The 23536-nt window shown below is 36.4% G+C and overlaps 2 protein-coding genes across 2 annotated transcripts; one reads left to right on the top strand and one right to left on the bottom strand.

Moving 5' to 3' along the window:
- The first annotated feature begins 2767 nt into the window (after positions 1 to 2767).
- LOC116193704 (transcription factor MYB1-like) lies at positions 2768 to 4553 on the top strand. Its single transcript, XM_031522456.1, has 2 exons — positions 2768 to 3038; positions 3622 to 4553. The coding sequence occupies exons 1-2, from the start codon at positions 2906 to 2908 to the stop codon at positions 4305 to 4307; spliced, it is 819 nt and encodes a 272-aa protein (XP_031378316.1). The 5' UTR covers positions 2768 to 2905; the 3' UTR covers positions 4308 to 4553.
- Positions 4554 to 12772: 8219 nt separating this feature from the next.
- LOC116196453 (bidirectional sugar transporter SWEET4-like) lies at positions 12773 to 17477 on the bottom strand. Its single transcript, XM_031526184.1, has 5 exons — positions 17236 to 17477; positions 17044 to 17080; positions 15577 to 15958; positions 13378 to 13497; positions 12773 to 13270 (listed from the first exon to the last, which is right to left on the bottom strand). Exons 1-5 carry the CDS (start codon positions 17378 to 17380, stop codon positions 13076 to 13078), a joined length of 879 nt encoding a protein of 292 aa, XP_031382044.1. The 5' UTR covers positions 17381 to 17477; the 3' UTR covers positions 12773 to 13075.
- Between the last annotated feature and the right edge of the window lie 6059 nt (positions 17478 to 23536).

Raw genomic sequence — 23536 nt, 5'->3', positions numbered from 1 at the left:
GGCCACCTTAATAAACGGGTTACGGTTTTACATATCGCATTTTCGTAACCACCTAATATGTTCATGCGAATGATATATTTGAAACATTGTAAATAATTACATGACGGGATAATGGTCAATGCTTGCTTTGGAGCATACCGGCCGACTCAAATAAAGTCTCGTTATAGATAATAATCACGTGTCATGGCAAAAAATTGAGCTTGCAGAAGATACTGGAAATCTCTACTATTGACATGTCAATATAGTCTGGGCACTTAATTTTGAAAGTCCAAAGTCAATGGACGTCATGACCACTAGGGGAAAATATGATCCCCGGAATGTCAATTTCATCTCGAGGATTCATTTTTTCGATCCTCTGATACTCATTTGATTATAAGAGTACTTATCTGGTATTTAAAAAGTTAAAACCCATGTGGAAAAAAAAATCCATGTGAAAATATTGAACCGACATACATATTTCAAATATTATTAGGAGCAAAGTTACATATGTATTACGCTGTGGAATTTTTCTGTACTCTAATTTAACTTCTCAACCCTTTATCCCTTATTACAGCGTTAAGCCTCCTCTCTAGAAAAGCAAAGCGGTGGAAAGATATCTATTTATTTCTAAGCTGTGCCTCTTCTTATTTGAAAATTCAATTGGAACTCGATTAATTCAGGTTCGAGTCAGGTCGGCTCACTAAAAAGTGAAACTTCTCTAATTGTGATTTTTTTTCATTTATAAAACTCGAAACATATGACCTTCTTTAAGGATAAGAGAGAACCAACCTAACAATCCGAGATGGTTAAAAAAAAAAAGTTGGAACACTATAGGTACATAGATATATGTTAGGGAAAATTATAAACTATAGCATAACATTTTACTTTTGTGTCAATTTTATCATAACTTTTAAAAATTACACTATATAGCTCATTGTTTAGGGTGTAGTTTCAATTATAGCATGGCGTTAAATTTTTCGTGAAAATTAAATGAAAGGCTTATGTGTGACACACGTGGATGAATAATGAATCCAGACTCTTACCACGTACAGAATAACTCATATTTCGATCCGGCCGGTGCCCTTTTATCCACCCGTCTCATTTACCATCAATATCTGAATCTCATTCCAGCTTATTCACATACGGAATCGCTCTTTCTCGATAGAATGGAAAAATATCACATATTAAACTTATTACAGTTCATATAGTGAACAATGGATGAAAATTTATTAGAAAAAAGTTGAAGCTCATAACTATCAAATGAAATGCAAAACTCAATTCGTTTTCTTCTATGGAAATAAAAGATGAAGAAGTGTGAAGAGAGATACTAACAAGCACGTGGATGAAGAGGGGGAAGAAAAGGCAAAATGCTCAACTGAAGAGAAATTTGAGACTATAGTGATGCGAGAGATGTGTGAAGAGGCGGGAACGGGATTTGGATATTGATGATGAGAGAGTCAGGTGGGAAAGACGGCACTGAGCATGTTGAAATATGAGTTATTTCGCATGTTGCAAGAGTTTATGTCCACTATTCATCTACGGGTGTGCCACATCAACCTTTCCGTTTAATTTTTATAAAAAATTTGACGTCATACCATAATTGACACCATATCCTAAATGATGTGCTATATAGTGTAATTTTAAAATGTTATGATAAAATTGACACTGAAGCAAAATGTTGTGCTATAATTGACATTACGCCCTAAACGATGTTCTATATAATATAATTCTAAAAGATTGTGATACAATTGACACAAAAGTAGAAAGTTGTGCCATGACATATATTTTTTTATTAATGTATTAACCACATGTTGATCAAGGTTCCGGTGCAATAATCAGGTTGACCAAGTCCTCATGAAAAATAACAATGATCAGCCCTGATAAATAATATATATGTATAGGAGTGATATATGCGCCATGCATATTAGATTTAAATGCTATTTTTCAGCGAAGAAAACTTATATATAACAGGTATATTACATGATAATATTACCGGTCAATAACGATTCTTTAATATTTATTATTATCAGTCAATAACGATTCTTTAATATTTATTGGTTTTCAGAAATATAACCAAAAAAAATCACTGTTGATAAAAATAAATTTTTTATGTGTATAATGACACAGTAGCGTGTGATATATCCGTTTACACACAACACATCCTCTTACTGGTGACTTAGAAGGGTAAAAACATGGTAAAAGGATAAATTTTTAGGAAATTGGGATCAAAATATATTTCCATAATACTCATTCATTTTGAATGAGTAAAAAACTAATCAAAATATTTGTAAGGAAAATCTGTGGATCTATTGTAGGGCTAATTTTTTACTTTTAGACATCTTAATTTAGTGTTATACATTCAAGTGGATGAGTAATACTTACTCAATAAAGTTGGACGTGTATATGCTATTCAGGGAAAAAAAAAGCTACATATATATATATATATATATATGTATGCGTGGGTCGTCTTACTTGGGTTATGATCTCCAATGATACAAATAATTGCAGCATGCGGTACGACCGATAAACTACGTTATTAATAGGCATAGAATTTATCTGCATATTAGAAATCCGAAAATTTATTAGGCATTTCGTACATGGTTAGAGTTAGTCGACGCTCAATCAAGCGAAAATTTATAACACACGATAGACTTATTATTAAAAATATATATCCCGTATTCCGAGAAAAAGACAAATTAAGGTGGAGAGAGAGAAGGTCCAGAAGAAATCCCATTTTCATGGCGTATGGGGGGTGTGTGTGTGTATATATAGAGGAAGTGAAGATATATTGTGGTCGTGTGCTCTCTCGAGGCACCTCTCTCTCCCATGATTCCTAATTGCAAGTACATATAACACTGCTTTCTCTCTTTTAAAACCAGACAGCAGAGAGAACTTTGTGTGAGAGAGAGAGAGCAGGCAGAACATCATGGGAAGGGCTCCCTGCTGTTCGAAGGTGGGATTGCACAAGGGCCCCTGGTCCACTAAAGAAGATGCAGTGCTCATCAATTACATTCAGCAGCATGGTGAAGGCCATTGGAGATCATTGCCTAAGAAAGCAGGTAGAAATTAATCTCGTATCGGTCCGTGATGAAGGATGGAAAAAGATCCATTGCATCAATCCCTTTATTCTCTTCCGGCATAGATTGTCGCATTTTTTCAGTCCATATATCATGTTGGATTTCTAATGTTCCCTTTCCCCTCTAAAATTGTGTCTTTCTAACCGTTAATGGAAAGGAAATACCAGACAATATATATATATTGTTCTGATGTTCTTGCACTGCTAAATAACCCGGGATTTTCGAGGGAATTTTCCGAGGGATGGATCCCTCGGCAAAATCCCTCCAAAATTCCCGGCGGAATTTTCCCTTGATAAGTGCGAGTTTTTTAGTAGTGTTGATTCATTCTGGCATTAGATTTTCTAGCATATGATAAATATATATACACATAAATATAATATATATGATAACTATATTTGTTTGTTCCAGGCAAAAGTTTGTTTTTTCGAAGTCGTTTCTGGAGCTTCTTCTTGAACAAGTAATTAAGGGGGCAATAGATCTATTCACATATATACGTTTTATCCATGTCAGCTCGGAATTAATTACATTGGCTCTATCGTGGCACACCCATGATGTTGTGTTTTAGGTTTGCTTCGATGTGGGAAGAGTTGCAGGCTGAGATGGATGAACTATTTACGACCAGACATCAAGCGCGGGAACATCACCCCGGATGAGGAGGACCTGATCATCCGCATGCACTCACTGCTGGGCAACCGCTGGTCTCTCATCGCCAGAATGTTGCCAGGCCGAACGGACAATGAGATCAAGAACTACTGGAATTCCCACCTGAGCAAGCGAGTGAACAACAAGTCTACCGGGACTAAGCCGAAGCCGAGTGGCAATAATAAACCTGCTCGGGGTCCAAAGAAGCGCAACAACAGTATCGGCGCTACCTCTGAAGTAGCCAAGTCAAGGAAGAAGCAGAAAGTGAAGGTGGGAATGATAAAAGTCCATCAACCAAAGGCCGTCAGGGTGTCGCCATATTCCATCACGAGGAACAACAGCTCCGATGGCGGCCCTAGTGGGTTATCAAGCAGCATTCTCGGAGCCAAAGGTGGCCTTAGTGAAACCATGAATTACGGAGCCGTGCAAAGCGTGTTGGATGACGATGATCAAATATATCATGAAGATTATTATTGCGATATTATTGAAGAAGGTGATCGGTCACATTCTTCATGCAATCTGGAGAAGATTTTCGAGGAATATCAGCAACTCCTAAAAGGAGATGATAATGTTCAGTTAGATTCGTTTGCCGATTCCCTGTTGATATGACATTTAAATAATCTTCTGATAATTAATTGGCCAGTTTATGTATTTGGGCAAATTGTGAGAAAGAGTTGCATGCTGGACTTCGTCTCCGTGTTTCGCTGGGGGAGAAAAAAAGAGTTACGTAATGGATTTTTATAGTTATGGTATGTTAAAAAAGTAAAAATAGAGAGAAAGGGGGTGTAGTGCAGTGTCTAATACCCTCATCTGGTAACTTAAAAGTTTCAAGTTAGATTTTCATCAGTGAGACTATCTGTGCCTCTTTATTTAGATTTCATTTTCATTTTTTTATACTAGGCCATGAGCCTTTTATTGTAATCGAAAAAAAAAAGTAAAAACAGAAAAAAAAAAAAAAGAAGTTTGCTTAGCAGTTGGCTGGTTGTGCATATTATGAAGCATCTATTGCGTGGAAGAGTAATTAAGATTTTTTTGGACTTCACGTGCCTGATCTTCCCTTCTATTCCCTTTCGTAGGTATGAATAATTGAGTTGACACTCGTAAGTACATAAAGGAAATCTTTGACATACATATTGAGAGCTAGCCAGCCACAGCCCCAGCCCCAATAATTATCGTCATGATGATTGTACAAAACTCACAATTCATTCAACTAAAATTTTGCAATGAAAATATCAAAGTCCCTTCATGATCGTAATCAATGACTGATATCGTACGAATATATATGGTCAACAACGACAAGTGCATTGCATTTACCCCGCAGAACGTATTGCATCAACCTCGCTTGATCTTTAGTTTTCACATATAATAATTTGTCAACGCGAAACAAGAGAAAAGCATATGGAGGAAGGATAAGATTTCTACGAGCCATCATTATATTCTTGCGGGATTAAATTGGATTTAGATTTGTACGTAATAAACGCTGATAATTTCCTTAGTCAAATAAACATATATGAGATGTTGTTTACGTAGGATCTAGAACATTATACGTTCCTATCTCGTCCTAACTAATTGATAAAATGACAGGCGAATATATAGTTAAAGTTATCTCAATAAGCACTTGATTAATCAAACAAAAAAATAAAGAGTAATTTAATTAATGATATTGAAGAAGCAACATATTTTTTTCGGTATGAATCCTGGTATCCGGACGTCCAATTGAGTCCCGACTAATCCAGTCGAGCCGGGTCGACCCACTAAAGGGTGAAGCTCTCCCAACGTGGATTTTCTGCATTTACAAAAACGTGAACCTGAGACTTTGCTTAAACAAAATAAGTACCAAACCGCTTGAATCAACCCACGTTGGTGAAGAAGCAAGATATTTTAAGTTAATTAACAAAGCTTAATTTATTAAGGCCAAAATCTATTACTATATTAAATATAAAAGTGTGAACTTCGTATTTGGTTTCTTCACATTTCACTTCCATAAATGCTCTTATGTCTTTTCTCTAATTCCAACTGTGCGCTTCCTTATATTTAAATTGTCTATATTTAAATACTTATAAAATGAATGTGAAGTTCCTTAAAAGTGTTGTTGCATTTAGAGAGCCACGCACTATGCCTTTTCATTTTTTTTTCCGCTGTTGCCACTATGTCATTCTCTTCCTTTGTGAGTTCCTCTCTCTCTCTCTCTCTACGCCTCTTCCCTCTTCCCTATGTGTCGAGGCTACCGTCATAACATAATAGTGAGCTTATGAATAAATTGGCAAATACAGTATATTAATATTCATTTGACCGCCATATACATCTTACAGTTTTCTTTTGTCTTCCCTCAACTTTTGTAATTCTGTATATTATACCCGTAGATCAAATCTGCACTGTCATTTTCATGAGAAATGTATTATACGTTTTGCCTAACGCTTTTTCCTATAAAAATAATTGTGCCTCTTATGAAAAGACCTTTTAGTTTTTGACATTCGAAAATGTACTATTTTTTTCGTTGTGTTATTCTAAATATATTGCATTTTTTTATAATATTTTTTAGTTTTTTGTTCAAGATGATTTTGTAGTGCAACTACTAAAAAATCTAATGTGCTAAGGAAAAACAAAAGGGAAACAAAAGAATTGAATCAACGTACCTCTTCAAACGTTTGGCCCATATATATCGGGCTTCAACCACTTCTTCCCTACCCAACCCACCTCGACCATACAAAAGAAAAAGACAAAAAAAAAAAGAGACAAAGAAACCCGAAAGAAAAAAAGATACTACCTCTCAAATCATGTGTACTTTTTTGTTTTTTGTTTTTTTTTTCTTTTCGTTCTCCCATATATTGCTCTCATCTTTGCCCCGCTTCCAATACTGCTAGTTCATTCAAGTTGTTGTCTAATGATTCTCTCTCTTTTTACATTCTTTTCAGAGGATGTATTCACCCATTTGGTTGCTTTTTTTTCTGTGTTGCCTACTGCTATTCATTCAAGTTCCAATTATAGTGTACGTTAAATTTTTCATCAATTCCCTTATAACAAATTTACATAGTTTTCTTTATTATCTATTAGGCAGATAAATAAAGCTCTCGTGTTTGCTCTGGTCTGTATTTTTAATTTTACACGCATAATTGTGTAGTGGCAATTTACATTATCATTAAAGAATTTCCCTTTGAGAAAGAAATGGATTTCAACGGAGAGGCAGTTAAAAGGTAGGGTTATATCCAGAAAGACAAATGAATTGTGAATTACTGCATTTTTATTTTTTAGTATACTCTAATTTACTTCGTCTTTCAATGTAGGAAACAGCAAAATGTTGCGATCTTTGTGAAAAAAGAAAGACACAAATAGCAGTTCGCTTAATAAAATATATTGTTGAGATAATTTTAATATTATACATGTCTCTCTAGAAGATGCAGAGAGGTTAACTCAAGTTTTGTTCTTTTTCGGTTACTTGAAGATCTTTTTTTTTTTTTTCCATTAGACCTGAACGACTTGAAACACTATTATTTAGATTGTAGCGAATAATATATCTTATATCTTATGCTATTATTTTATTAAGAGTTTGATGTTGTAACAATCTCCTCGTTTATAGGACAATTGAAAAGTCGAAAATATCATTTATATTTAATTTAAATACGTTATAATTATAAAAGAGAGAAATTGAAAGATAATATTGTTCATCTGATATTGTTTTGCCATCTCAACCTCTCGATCTCATGTTGTTTTTTGTTTCTTTTTCGAATTTTATCTTCTTCTTCTTTTTTTATGTACGCATTTCATTCATAATACAGGTACCCCTAGAAGTATAAATAAGGAGGAGATGAGTCAGAAATTTTTCTCATTTTTCTCAATATTTTTCCATTGTTAATTTTTCTTCATCTATTTATTTAAGTTATTGATAATCATTTCTCTATTTATTTATTTATTGAATCATTGCTTTGCACATATTTTCCATAAAACACTATCTTTTTGGCACAACCCATTTTATGTATCCCTATTTATAGAAGTATTATTTCTTTCATTTTACGTCATATTTATGTGATCATCTTCTTTTTGGTTATTTTAGTCTATGGTTGGTCCATAATTACGATTCCTTTTTGACGAGCGAGAGGACCTAGGAGAATATTTATATTAAGAGACCAGAAAAAAATAGAAGAATATCTCTTGACATTTCTTACGCTTCATTATAATTCTTTACAAGAGATTTTAAAATGATATAATCTATATTAAAAGAAAATAGAGTTCCATTACAGTCCTTTTATTTTTAGTTAAATTAATTTGTATTTTGCCTTTTTAAATCTTTACTGGTATTTATTATCTCGATTTAAGAAAATAATTTTCAACTCTACCATTTTCAGATTTTAGAAACTCTCATATTTCTTACTCTCCCTAAATTTATATCTAAACATTTCAAGATTCTAAAATTTGATTCTTTCAAAATATTTCAAGAGCAAACTAAATTCATCATGTTTTTGTACATATGAATATATGTATTTTATTTCCTTATTATAGAGTTTACATGATTTAGATTTCACCATAGTTTTAGTGGACTTTTGCAATTCATGGAGTTTCTCATTCTTTATCCGATTTGTGGACTTTTTTAGATCCCTTTCTTTTTCGTTCTTCTTTACCTTTTTTTAAGCTCATTTTAATGAGGTGCTTTGTAAACCCTTGTGTATTTTGTTCTTTATTCATAAATAAATTCTTATTATCTATGAAAAAATTATTTAGATTTCATCATTCACAAATAGTTTTACTAACTATGAATTTATAATGAATTTTAGAATTAATAATTACACATGTAACGTACGTGTATCTCTACTAGTATTAAAAAAAAGGTCAAAGCTTAATTAATTACGCAAGTTTAAGTACCACGGAAATTATGGTGACAATTTGCCTTGGTTTAATTGATTTGTCTTCTGTTGAATAAAGTTATGTTCTTTATGTACATTTCAATGATTAATGATTATGCTTGACTAGATAGGAGAGAAATGGCCCATTCTTGCAATTTCATGGTGTTCAACAAAATAGAAATGGGACGTTTCATACTTTTGTCCACATCTGCATGATATATGCACAAACACACAAACAGCAATTCTTATATATATGATGACTGCTCTTCATCATGTAATCTTTGAGATATTCAAGCTAGGAATTGATTTTCATCTCTAATATGGGAGGTGCAAGTCAATCAGCTTTGCGCTTTAATAATTTATAAGTAAATTTGCGACTGCTTTCACGACAATAATTTACTTCTTTAATTGTGAAACGTATGAGAGATCTCGCTGTCTTTAAAAAAGCTTTCTGTCAATAATAATTTTTTGGAAAAAGTATAAAAATTTCAATTGTGGTTTGAGTTTAAGACAAATTGGATCATGTGATTTTTCTAGGTACAAATAACACCATGTAGTTCACTTCGTGAGACATAATGGATCTCGCCATTAATTTTTTCATCACTTTTGGTTCTCAAACTTTTCTTTTTGCCATCATTACCCTCAAACTTTTAAATTTTTGGCAATTTGGTCCTAAAATTTAGAAAAAAAAAAGAGGGAAGGGGCTTGGACTGCCAGTCGGCGACCCCAACCCCACTACCAAGGTTGCCGACACCCACAGAGGATGTCAGAAACCTCAAAGGTGGGGTCGGGATCTCCGATTGGTGGCCTTAGCCCCCAAATCGACCGAGATCTCGAGTTCTAGATCCCGATCGATTCGAGGGCGGAGCCGCCCATCTGCGGCCGCAACCCCACCTCCATGGTCGTCGGCATCCTCTGTATGTGCATGCAACCTCGATCGTGGGGTCGGGGTTGCTGACCGATGGCCCCTGGCCCTTCCCTTCTTTTTTTTTTTGAATTTTAAGACCAAATTGAAAGTTTGAGGATAATACTAGCAAAAATAAAATTTGAGGACCAAAAGTGTCAAAAAATTAACAGCGATGTCCATTATGTCTCACGAAGTAAACCACAATGTGTTATTTGTCCCTCGAAAAATCACAAGGTCCAATTTGTCTCAAGCTGAAACCACAATGGGGGTTTTTGTACTTTTCCTTTTTTTTCTCTTGATCAAAATGTGAGAAATAATATTAGTAATATTGGAAGAAAATATTAATAAATTATTACAGTATGGCTTATTTTCAAATAAATAGAGTAGTCTAATTTCGCAACTGTCTTAAATTAATGAACATATATGGAAGAAAAGGAGATGAGAAACTTAATCAAATGATATGATAAGTAAAAAGGTAAGAGCATATACTAAATTTTTATATACAAATATACCATATATATTTATATTACACATGAAATTGCCATTATTTATCTATAAATTAAATATTTGTTTAGCGAATTCCTCTCAAAAAGCATACATGAATATGGGAAAAAAGACCGAAAATCTATTTTAAAAGTATATGGAATGAAGAAGAATGACATAAATGTAGAAATATATAAATAAATAAAAGTTTAACGGGAAAAAAATTCAATAAGATAGTTATGGTGGTACTTGAGTTTATAAATAAATTTAATGAAATTAACTCATTTTATACGCTCCAAAAAATAATTAACGCATTATTATATCATATACATTAATTTTCTAAGATTAATTAGTTGAGATCTTATAATCTTAAAAAATCATGAGTTATGAATTTATATATTTAGAGTGAGAATGATTTAATAATAATAATAATTTTTAGGTTAAAAAAGAAAAAGAAAAGATAGACCAAAGCACTGTTATCAGAACCGAATTGGACTGACTGGTCGAACCAGTTGGACCAGGAATCGGCACCTTGTCCGGTCTAGTTCTCTGAAAAACCGAAATTACACATTTAGACCGGTGATCCCATTAAATCGGACCATTTTTTACTAAATCCATACGAACCGGCCGATTCTATGGGTTTGCTTTTATTGAAAAATTAATATTGCATGCATGGAGACTTGAACCAAGGACCTCAACCTCCCTAAGAACTACATGCCTAATCTTTTAACCATTCAGGCAATAGTCATATTTGTTTTCTTTTGATCATTCTTTATCTCTTTAAGCATAATAAAAGAAGAAACAACTTCAATAAAAAACTTTCTTTCATTCATTATTTCAATTATTTGAATTATTGTGTATATATTTAATATATCATAGTCTTTCTTAATTTTATATGCATTATTTATTATTTAATTAGACGTACGGTCCGACCCATCGACCCCCGATTGAAGCCATAAACCCGTGAACCAATACCTCGATCATTTCAGCGTCCGGTCCGGTTTTAATAACACTAGACCAAAGAATTGAGAGATTGATTAGAATCAAAGGCGTTCTAATAGAGAAATATTCCAACACTGCAATAGCACCCACTTCGTCATTATTTCTCCATAAATTTATAAAGACAGAAATTACATGTAGTTTTATTTTAAGAAAAAAATGTTCGTGAATATTAAAATGATATTGTACTCGACAATTTGTAGGATATGAACTAACTTAGTTAACGTATAGATAATATGACATTTGTGGGTAAATTTGAAAACAAAAGAAAAATGGTTAGAATGAAACGAAAATAATAGAGGGCACGTGTCATATTTATAGCTTAAGAAGACTCAAACAACAGTTTTACTTTTATAAGATGCTCTTGCAAGCATTGAAGTTCCTTGCATGGCCATGAAAGATGTGTTAGGGTTTTGGTGAATACGTCTGCCACTATTACCAAAAATGGCGGTCGACTGGTTTCAAACTTACTCCTATATGATTTTGTGATTTCAAGGTTTCAAATCCGAATCCTCTCTCCACGCATCTGTATCAAAACATTTGAAACTTTTGCTAGCGAAGTATGCTCTTCGCTTGGATTTGAGAGGACACATGTTTATGTAAATTATACTAAGTCTTTGGTGATATTACGTAAGCGTTGTTCAATTCGTCTAGATTTCTAAGGGCCACTTTTTCAAGAACGATGTGATAGTCTAAGTCGCCATGTTTCGTCATTGCATGAAAAACTTCGGTTGGCTAAACTATCCACTTCCTTGTCAATGGGACTAGATATGTATCCACATGTACGATATTTGGGCACATGTTGGCAGCCTCCAAAGTCTCCGCTTCAATAGTGGCTCACCTTCTTTTTTTTGCTTTTTTTCTTTTTAAGATCACGAAGTACTCTGAGTCCAATTAATTTATATTAATCCTTTCTTGCACATCAATTTATCATGGCCATTCTCTGTAATGAATTCGGACCTCAGCTTATATTGCAAGTGCAAGTACAATCTGTCCATATTACTATAGGTACGAACGAATGAGGCTTTGCCCTGTGAAATCAGCAAATGTGTTGGATTACGTTTACCCGACATGGATATTGATTATAAGTTGTGATAATATCGGGGCTTCCAAATAATTGGAAACATTCATCTTGCCTCAGGCAATTCAATGAGGCAAGTAGCGCAGAGGGTGAACATAAATTCGACTATGCTCAAATTGCTCAATCATACCCAGTTGATTATTTGATCGGTCCTAACATTTCAAGTGAGTCATATACGAGCTAAAATATTATAGCCTATTTCTAGTGCATCAACACTTTCTTTTTGAGCCAATCTTGTCCCGTGACTATTCTCTCAGTTTTTTTTTTTTTCAGGTGTGTACCCTGGTATCAAGAGCCCAATGGGATCTGACTAATCCAGTCGAGAAATCAAGCATTAAAGGTTATTCTCTCTCCCAACAAATACGCTTCCCGGGATTCGAACTTGTATTCTCCTCCTTACGGGGGTGAGCTGCTAACCACTCAACTAACACTTTTGTTGGTTATTCTCTCAGTTTTTTGCTCATACGATATGAGAATTGATACTACTAATAAGGCTATAAAACTTGGACATTTTTTGAGTAATCCATTAATAAGTTATAGAATGACCTCTCGAACTTCAAGTACCGTCTACAATTTTTCTAGGTTATAATGGAAATATATGAATCCCGTAGGGGTAGAAAAACGGGAAATAAAGACTTACCAGAAATTACATTACTGCTGAGAGTCGATACGAGAATTTATTGGTTACAATTGAGGCCGGTGCACTGCATTCCCCTTTTCCATTACCTTGTAGACTTATAATTTGCCGCTGACAAAGATAGCATTCTACGGTCTTTCAATGACTTTCAATATTAAAGAGACACGTGACCTTCAACAACTAATGTCCTTCAAGATTTGAATGGTCGATTCACACTCTTAGACATTGAAGCACCATATGAAAGCTTTACTAACTAGAGACTAATCTTAACCTCTACCCATGTCGGGCCAGTTTGTTTTTATGAATCTGCATGGTCTAATTAAGTTCACTAACTAATTTTGAAAATCATAAGGCTATGAAACAATTGGGAATATTAAGCAATGGCCAATTTTTGACCAGTCCAATCGCTAGATGGTTGAGGGGTTGAGGGTGTCACAGGCCCCGGACATCGGAAGAAGCATGCCCGTCTCCGACTTTCTTCGAGTGATCTCCAGTGACAACAACCTCGGAGAGGCTCATCTCCCCCTTGAGCCTTCTTGCAGCCATCTGCTCCTTGGTCGATCTGTAGTATGTTGCGTATAAGATCAACTGGGCCAGCCCAAATACTGATCCAATCCCGTTGGGAACCTGAGGCCCACAAAGAATCAAAAACACCAGTCCTTAAGAAAAAGAGCATTTCTTGTATATTCTGATTGATCCGATAATAAAAACGCATGCAGACGTTCGATAGTTACCGCGATGAACACATCGAACCGGATGAGAGCATATATTGTCCAGCAGAGGCCATTGGCGAACGAAGCAAGCGACAGGAAAAAGGGCATATACTCCACGCTCTTTGTGTTTATCACCAGTTTCTGCACTCATATAGTGATATAACCATTCTTCATGAGTAGATTACGAACAAACTATATCACAATGAAAACAAGACCATTCTCTCCTTCGCTATGCTTGGGCACCTCAGATTTGCAACGGACGATTACAAGGATAGTAAACTGTACGTGCATAAATGAAAATTTTCACAAGAGCTGTTTAGGCAGCTCATTATGCTTACGAGTAAATTAAGTTTTTGTATAGAAATACCATTGAGCTCATACAAGAAAACCGATTCTATATAATTATCATATTAATGGGATGATATACGGTGGTTGTACTTGAACCAAATAGGTAAAAGTAACGAATAGTATATTGTCTCCTCTGTGCCAACAATGGTCCATCCCCAATGGTTCGAACCAACTAGGAAATCTATTCCCCTAAAGCAAAAAGGCCACTTTCTAATTAGGGAGCCGCTGTTAGACCCAAAATTGGTCCATTATTACCTACTCTAGAGCAATCTTGTCGTACAATAACCTTTTCTTAATTAATTAATTAATTAATTAAGTCGCATAGCTAAAGCTAATTGATATACTGGTAAGTAGCTGCAGCAAGCCTTTTTGCCTGCTATATTTTTCGTTTAATTTATCATCTAAAAGTTTTTGAGAAACTTGACAAACCATAATCGATTTATTTCTTGATTTGGTTTTGTTCATAAACTAGTGACCTTGAAAATAAATTGAACACTCTTTGCTATGATTTAATGTCAAAAAATGACAAATAGAATAACATTGTTGATAAGAAAAATATGACTAGTATTTCTATCAAGTCATCAATGTTCCTAGAATATATACGGTATAGCTAACTAACTCTGCAAATCACTGTTCCTGGATTCCTAGAACATACAATATCCTAGCTCATGACTTGGGCCAATATGGCTCATTGTCAAGTTTTTACTTGCTATATACCTTCTAAGGGTATCCAGACCTAGTGTAATCGCAACTTTTGATATATGAATCACATTACTTAGCAAAAAAAAAATCATAATACATGAGTTAGGTATCTTTTTGTATAGAAAAAAAATGTATCTTTTTATTTTTGAAATCTTAAAAGACATACTTTTTTTTTGCCAGTAAAAGTCAGAGTTAAATAAAACTTATTCAATGAACTTCTTCAAATCGATAATTAAATTATAAATGTTTTACCTCTAGAAATTATGTAGATAGTCTTCAGTTTGTACTGAATAATTGAAGTTATCACTTTCTTTATGGGAAAATTACAATTACTATATTATTTGTAGATATGCTATTATATAATAAATTACAAAGTAAACTATATAGAAACCATAACACATGGCAATTAATTTATTTTTTGGATAGGATGGCAATTTATTTATTTATTCATACATTATTAATTTTATAAACACACTCATATATATATATATATACACACACACTTGAATTGCTAGAGTTAAAGAGAAATTAAAAATCTAATTACTATCACCAATTTCTTTAAAGATATTTCAAACATAAATCTACTTCAGTGTATACATTTCAAGAAAACATGTATTTTTTATTAATTTCTTTTTCGGTTACAACAAAAGTTCATGCATCTAGTACAATGAAATAAAAATCCTAATAGATAATAAAGAGGTACATATAGTCCTACCATGAACATCGAACATGGAATCTTTAGGTTACCAAGCGAAGATATGCGCTATTGCACTACACCCTCTTCGAAATACTACTTGAATTGCTACAGTTATAAGTGTGGCTCATGAACTCTTTTATAATATGTTAATATTTATTGGAGGTTTAGAGAAGAATTACGGGAAAGTTAAGGGTGGGACTCTAAACTTATAAGCTCTCATAGTCTTTGGTTGTGACGCGAGCACCGTTTTGCAAACTCCCATGCATGCATGTATAGATGAGTTTATAGTTTGTGCATATTGTGGAGGATATCAAAAATTAAACCGCTTTAAAAAATAAAAAATCCAATGGACCAAATTTAAACATTTTTTCACCAATGAATGGACTATAAGATAAAACAAATAATTAAAGAAACAAACAAAACAACAAAAACATGAAGCAAAAGAATAATTAATTAAGGTTTTGACAACTAACCATGATGGATAACGGGGAAGCATACATCATAATGCTGAAGAGGATGCACACGATCCCGACGATCATGGACCGCCGGTCATGGGTGTGGACTATGGTAAGCACCAAGGTGCTGAGGGCGGCGATTAAGGCGAGTTCCAAGGTCAACACCACCAGTATTCGGAGCCGCTTTATAGGGTCGGAGCAGTAGAAGAGGAAGACGAGGATGAAGATGACTTCTATGGCAGTTCCCGAGCCATTGATTGTCATGACGAGGGTGCTGTTAGGGTGCACCAAGGGGATCCCATACAGCACCCAGAGCATGCAGTTCACCAGCGTTGCCAAGTAAGGAACCGGCGAGTACTGCTCCACCGCCCCCTTCTTCCATATCCGTATAAACGTCGGACTAAAATAAAATTGACGACACTGTCACCACGCCATTCGACATGTTGCTGGACTGATGAACGGATTTTTAAAAATCTAACGTAGAGCGAATTGGAATGAACTTAGCTAATTGGACAATATGACCATCGATTAATTATTTTGGGTATAAAACTAAATATTAATAATTATCTTATATATACTAGCCTGTGTTACTTTAAAATGGAGACATTGCTCCCAGTTTAAGGGAATAACATGGATCAAGTCTTGATAAAAGTTAAAGAACTTTTTTGTTTTTTGTGATGCATTTAATCATTTATAATGTTCTATACGTACATATAGATCTCATTTTCTTTTTCGGGTGAAGTAGAAACAGGACTAATTTCGTTCAAGGGGAAATATTGGGCCCAAGTTCCCTATATGAACAACCATTGCAAAGTCAACTTAGTATACGCACATGTCCTCGTCTAACAACAGAAAGGTTTCAAACTTGATTTTTACTTGTGGGGTTACTCATATCATAATTTTATTTAGCTTTCATTTTTTTCTATTAAACTCTTGGGACTCTTTTATATCCGAAAAAAACTTAGTATGACATTCATTTTTTCTAGAGTGAATCCATGGAATATTCGATTGAGACAGCATATAGTATGTTGGGAGTTTGTTATCCCACATGGAAAAATTGATTAGAAATCCATTGGGCACATAAGTAATTGGATCTGTCTCCAATTCGAAAGCTCGCGCTGATAGGTCGTGATACTTAATCTCTAATAAACTCAAATTTTTAATTTATTTTTCTACATGGGCAACCAACTCTCAACCCAGTACAAAAGTTTACATGCGACATCTATACTACATGCAAGAGTTAGATAATGTAAACTGTTCCCTTCATTTTTCTTTTTGGTAATTTTGATGATTATTTATAAACAAATTGAAAAATATAAATGTCCGACAAATCTTGGAGCGGACCTCTTGATCCCCTCTTCCCTGAATCACAGATTCACCAAGTCCTTCACTTGCTTCTTTGATTGAGTTTCATGTCAAGAAATTAAAACAAAAAAAAAAAAAACAAGAATCGAAGACAGTGGAGGATCGAGGAGTTGATCTTACGTTGGAGACAGAAACAAGAAGAGCGCAGTCACATTCCCTGACAAACACAAGCAAGACAAAACACATATCTCAGATTTAAGCACAGACCACCCAAACATATGCAGTTAACAATAAGTTCATGAAGAAAGATATACTTAATCATAAGAGAAAAAAAATAACAAATTAATCTCTCCTTCCTCTCCAATTTCATACCTAAGACCCCGACCGCAGTTCGGGCAGCATCGGCAGAAGCCATGGCTTGTTGCTGTAGTGAAGAGATTGACAATGAGCTAAAAATGGGAGTCTTTTTTTTTTTTTTTTGGGTGTTGATCACTTTGTGTTTTGGGGTGTAAAACATCCCCGGGGGTGGCAACGTATATATAGGACCAGCTGGTGGGAGTGGTTTGTGCACATGTTTCGGTTTGTATCTACCTTGTCAATTAATTATCAGCTCAAACTAAGTATAAAATAATTTTTACTCGGGATCGGCCTAGTAAACTATATCGAACGACAGCAACGTGTAAATCTTGGTTGGTCCTTCGCTAACTCGTCCCCTTGAAGTTACTACCCGATCTTCCTCAATCCTATAGCCATGCCGATAATAATGATGTATAATCCTATGTATTATACAGATTGATCTCTGTCTATCGTGTCATTTATTTTTCTCTTTTCTGAACTTTTTGAATCCAAGGAGTCCGTCAATCACCTGTATGACATGCACTGGCTCTTGATATCAACGTCGAACAACACATGCATGGAAAGGGAGGGACCAGCTCAATATCCAGCAGCCCAAAAGAAAAAAAATAGAGAGAGGTTAATTATTCTCGGTTATAAGCAAGATTTATATGCATATACAATGAAATAAATTTTTATTAATTATTAAATAATTAATAACGAACTTGTAACTTTTTGATTGTAAGACAATGACTTGTGCAATTCCATTATATTGACTGGACAAAGGGGCTAACTTAATGAGGAGAGAGGGAGGGGAAGAGCTTGGTAATTTTTGGCACTGACTTCAAGGATTTCAAAGCCCCATTTAGGGTTAAAAGAGTGTTTCAAGATACAGATTTTCAGACGGTGACTAATTTCCTCATAGCCTCTTGCCTCTCTCTTCAACGCAGAAGCCAATCGGCAAAAATTGGTAGTTAATTATTTTGTCTGGACAAACTTTAAGTCTATCCTATCCAAACCTCACTATTTCTTTCAAAAAAAAAATCACTATTTTTATTTTTGCGGTGCAGAAAACCTCACTCTTTCTTAACCCATTTTAGAATAAGGAAATTTCGTTCTTTTAAGTTATGAAGGGGAAATTATTAAATCCCGCCTTTCATACATTTCATTATACCTCTGGGACCATCAAAACTACACGGATACAGGATACGTGCATACACTAACAGTTTTTGAAGATATAAGAGATGCTTAGAAGACAATAACATAAAATTTTCTTATAATAATAGAGCATCAGAAAAGTAGGAAGAGAGCTAAATATTTGTAATGAAAATCGACGCGGAATCTCATGGTATTGAAGATGAAAATATAACATGAATGCGATTGCATAGAATCCTATTTCCCGACCCGAACCTTTACTGAGTCTACCAATTGTTGGGAAGGGATGTACTCAACCAAACAATAACGCAGCGATTAATCTTCCTCCCCTACTAGTGTAATCGAGATAGGAACTAATCAAATCAACCAACAAGTAGTAAAGTAAAAGAACACCAATAATTTTACGTGGAAAACCCCGATGTGGGGAAAAACCACGGGACCAACTCCGAATTAACGATCCACTATGAATGAAGGTTATACAATGTCTTTCATTAAGGGTAAACCCTTGGATCACCAAACTCAAGAGAAACACTCTCTTGGATCACCCAAACACTAAATTCGTCACCCACACCGGGTGGTTCACAAAGTCAGCTGAAACAGCACCTACAGAGCTCGAATAGAAATTCTGACCGTTCAGAACTTAGCCCCACATGTTGTGAAGCTGCTGTCAAAATTTCGTCCCAATCGGAGTTCGTTTGAAGTCCCGATCGAGGTTTGATCTCCAGCTGCGCGCTGCCCCTGTTGATCCGAATTCTACTCTGCTCTTCTCTGTTATTTTTGTGCTGATCTGCTACCCTAATCCTCAGTTGGTTTGCTGAAAAATAAACCCTAACAAAAGTGGGTCATTGGGCCTATTAAAGCCCGATAAAAGCCCAACATGATTTGAGCCCAACTTCCTCCAAATTGGAGGGATACCCAACAAACTCCCCCTCCCGACTATTTGGAGGCTTCGAGCATACCGGCTATACTTCGGCAAACATGAAGTTTCTCCCTAGCAAGAGGTTTTGTCATCATATCAGCTCCATTCTCATTAGTGTGTACTTTGTCTAGTTTCACCAGTTTGGACTCCAACACATCTTTAATCCAATGAAACTTGATATCGATATGCTTCAACCTCGAATGGAAAGTGGGATTCTTGCAAAGATGAATGGCGCTTTGACTATCACAGTGTAGAACATACCTTTCTTGCTTCAAGGTCAACTCCTGCAAAAACTTTTGCAACCACAACATCTCCTTGCAACCTTTGGTCACCGCAATGCATTCGGCTTCCGTTGTAGACAAAGCGATGCACTTTTGAAGCCTTGATTGCCATGAGATAGCTCCCCCTGCAAAAGTCATCAAGTATCCCGAAGTGGATTTCCGGGAATCGATATCTCCTGCCATATCCGCATCCGTGTAGCCCACTAACTCCGGCTTACCAGTGCCAAAGTGTAAACACACCTTGGATGTTCCTCTGAGATACCTCAGAATCCACTTAACTGCATTCCAATGCTCTTTCCCCGGATTGGAGAGAAAACAACTAATCACACCAATAGAATGAGCGATATCTGGTCTTGTACAGACCATGGCATACATCAAACTCCCTACAGCTGATGAGTAAGGGACTTTCTTTTCTCTTCTTTCTCCTTCTCACTTGTAGGACATTGCTTCGAGCTAAGTTTGAAATGAGAAGCAAGTGGTGATGAAACTGGTTTAGCATTACCCATGTTGAACCGATCCAAAATCTTCTCGATGTACTTCTCTTGAGAAAGCCAAATTTTTCCACTTGATCTGTCACGAGAAATATGCATCCCAAGGATCTGCTTTGCCGGTCCCAAATCCTTCATGGCAAAGGACTTACTAAGCTCTTTCTTCAACTCTGTAATCTTGCTCATATCATGACCAACAAGTAACATATCATCCACATATAACAGTAAAATGATAAAATCACCATCCGAGAATTGTTTCACGAACACACAATGATCTGCAGTTGTCCGTGTGTAGCCATGGCTCAACATGAAAGAGTCAAACTTTTTGTACCACTACCGAGGTGCTTGCTTAAGCCCATACAAGCTCTTCCTCAGCCTGCACACCAAATGCTCCTTACCTTTAACTTGGAATCCTTCAGGCTGCTCCATATATATTTCTTCCTCCAAGTCACCATGCAGGAAAGCTGTTTTTACATCGAGCTGCTCGATCTCCAAATTCATACTAGCTGCCAGTGCGAGAACAACTCGGATCGATGACATCTTGACAACGGGCGAGAAGATCTCCTCGAAGTCAACTCCTTTCTTTTGGTTGAAACCTTTCACTACCAGTCGAGCTTTGTATCGAGGTCGCGAGTTCTCTGTCTTCAACCTGTGGACCCATTTGTTCTTCAATGCTCTCTTACCTTGCGGTAGCTTCACTAGGTCATACGTGTGATTTTCAGACAAGGAGTTCATCTCCTCATTCATCGCCTTCAACCAGTGCTCCTTGTGCTCATGTGCCACAGCTTCACCATAGCACTCAGGTTCTCCACCGTCAGTCAGTAACACATACTCATGAGGCGGATATCTTGTAGATGGTCGTCTTATTCTATCAGATCGTCTAGGTAGATCTGCAGGCTCTAACTGTAACTGCGAGCCTGTATCATCCGTAGTCACATCATCATCTACCTGAGGAATCTCACCCCCAGTCGTGGTTTTTTCATACTCACCAGGTACCTCTTCCACTGGATGCTCTACATCAACCGGTACAGGAATAGAGATCTCGTGAGGATTGCCTACTCTGGCCTTCTCTAACTTTTGCAAATCCTCGATTGTCTGGTCCTCAAAGAAGACAACATCCCTGCTCCTGATGATCTTCTTGCTATCAGGGTCCCAAAACCTGTACCCGAACTCTTCATGTTCATAACCCAAGAAGATGCACTGTTTTGCCTTGGCATCGAGTTTTGATCTTTCATCTTGAGAAATGTGAACAGATGCCCTGCACCTGAAGACTCTGAGATGCTTGTACGATACTTTCTTGCCGGTCCACACCTGCTGGGGTACATCTCCATCAAGTGCAACTGACGGTGTAAGATTAATAAGATCAATCGCTGACCTCATTACCTCGCCCCAGAAAGACTTAGACAGTTTCGCCTGAGAGAGCATACAACGAACTCTCTCAACAATTGTGCAGTTCATCCTCTCTGCAAGCTCGTTCTGCTGTGGTGTCTTCGATACCGTCTTCTCAAGTTTGATACCGTGAGTCCTGCAGTAGTTCTCGAAAGGACCCCTATACTCACCACCATTATCAGCTCTGACACATTTCAGTTTCATGCCCGTTTTTCTTTCCACTGCTACATAGAAGTTCTTGAAAATCTCAGTCACCTGATCTTTAGTTCTTATAGGGTAAGCCCAAACCTTCCTGGTGTGATCATCTATAAAGGTCACAAAATAGAGAGCACCACCAAGAGATCTATCCGACATGAAACAAACATCAGTATGCACAAGATCAAGTATATGATCGCATCTAGAGGGACGACTTCTAACAAAAGAAACTCTCCTCTGCTTACCAGCTAAACGGTGATCACAAGTGCTTAAGTGCATACCTTTAACCGGCAAAGACTGCTTTCTAGCAAGAATTTGAATACCTTTCTCGCTGATATGCCCAAGTCTCATGTGCTATAGCTCGATAGGATAATTCTCAACAACATTAATTTGACCGGAGTTGTGTCTGGAACGCAACCTGTAGAGAGTGTCGGTCTTCTGACCCCGTGCCACAATCAACGAACCCTTGGAGAGCTTCCATCTCCCATTGCTAAATTCGTTACTGTAGCCTTCATCATCAAGCTGACCCGTCGAGATTAGGTTAAGGCGAATTTCTGGAACATGCCTCACCTTTTTTAGAAGCAACTTGCAGCCAAGCTCGGTCTCTAGACAGACATCACCAATACCGACAATCTTGCATGACTGTCCATTCCCCATTCTCACATAACCATAATCCCCGGTAGTGTAAGATAAGAAGAAATCCCGATGAGGAGTGACATGAAACGAGGCACCTGTATCTGCAACCCAGGTAGAGTCCTGACAAGTGAAATTCACATAGGCTTCATCACAAATGATGTAAGTCTCTTCATCATATGCCACTGCTGTAGTGCCTTTTTCCTTCTTGCTCTCACTGTTGCCATTCTGATTTTTCTTCAAAGCTCTACACTCCCTTTTGTAATGTCCCTCTTTTCCACAGTGATAGCAAGTGACCACTTTCCTCGTCTTCGACTTTGATCTACCCCTCGATTTGCCACGTGAGTTACTATGCTTGGAAGAGAAATTTCTGCTTTGACTTCTCCCCCGTTGTTCAGTAACCAAAGCTTCAGACTGAATGGAAATCCCCGAGCCTTTCCTTCTAGTCTCCTCATTAAATAAACTGTCTGTCACCGTAGCCAACGATAGCTTCCCGTTTGGCGCAGAATTGCTTAATGCAACCACAAGTGTGTCCCAATTATCCGGTAGAGTCCCTAAAAGTAGACAAGCCTGCAACTCATCGGGTAATATTATCTCCAGGTTCGTCAACTGGTTAATAATATCCTGGAAATTACTCATGTGCACAGCCATATCACCTCCATCATGGTAACGAAGATGAACCAGCTTCTTCACGAGGAATGCCTTATTTTGCGGTGTCTTCCTCGAATAAAGATTTGTCAATTTATCCCACAAAACTTTCGCATTTGTCTCCTGAGCAACATGATGATAAATACTATTGTCTATCCACTGCCGAATCAAACCAATAGTCTTCCGATTTGTGCGTTCCCAAGCCTTGTCATCCTTATCTTTGGGTTTCGCGGAATCCCCTTCAATGGGATCGTACAAATCCCTGCAAAATAGAAGATCCTCCATCCGAGACTTCCATATAGAGTAGTTGGTTGCATTCAACTTGAACATAGATCCTGTAGACTCCTCCATCTCAAAAACACCGAAAAAACTAAAACTTCTCTAACCCGAGTCTCTGATACCACTTGTTGGGAAGGGATGTACTCAACCAAACAATAACGCAGCGATTAATCTTCCTCCCCTACTAGTGTAATCGAGATAGGAACTAATCAAATCAACCAACAAGCAGTAAAGTAAAAGAACACCAATAATTTTACGTGGAAAACCCCGATGTGGGGAAAAATCACGGGACCAACTCCGAATCAACGATCCACTATGAATGAAGGTTATACAATGACTTTCATCAAGGGTAA

Source organism: Punica granatum, chromosome 1 (genome assembly GCF_007655135.1).
Source record: "Punica granatum isolate Tunisia-2019 chromosome 1, ASM765513v2, whole genome shotgun sequence".
Lineage (NCBI taxonomy): Eukaryota > Viridiplantae > Streptophyta > Magnoliopsida > Myrtales > Lythraceae > Punica > Punica granatum.
Note: the sequence above shows the minus strand (reverse complement) of the source record. Positions and strands in the feature narration are given on the sequence as shown.

Coding starts and splice junctions, on each gene's coding strand:
- LOC116193704 (XM_031522456.1), top strand. CDS start 2,906: ATGGGAAGGGCTCCCTGCTGTTCGAAGGTGGGATTGCACAAGGGCCCC. Junction 3,039..3,621: donor ATCATTGCCTAAGAAAGCAG/GTAGAAATTAAT, acceptor GTTGTGTTTTAG/GTTTGCTTCGATGTGGGAAG.
- LOC116196453 (XM_031526184.1), bottom strand. CDS start 17,380: ATGTTTTACACCCCAAAACACAAAGTGATCAACACCCAAAAAAAAAAA. Junction 15,959..17,043: donor TTCTTGTTTCTGTCTCCAAC/GTAAGATCAACT, acceptor ATTTTATTTTAG/TCCGACGTTTATACGGATAT. Junction 13,498..15,576: donor CTTCCCCGTTATCCATCATG/GTTAGTTGTCAA, acceptor ATATGAGTGCAG/AAACTGGTGATAAACACAAA.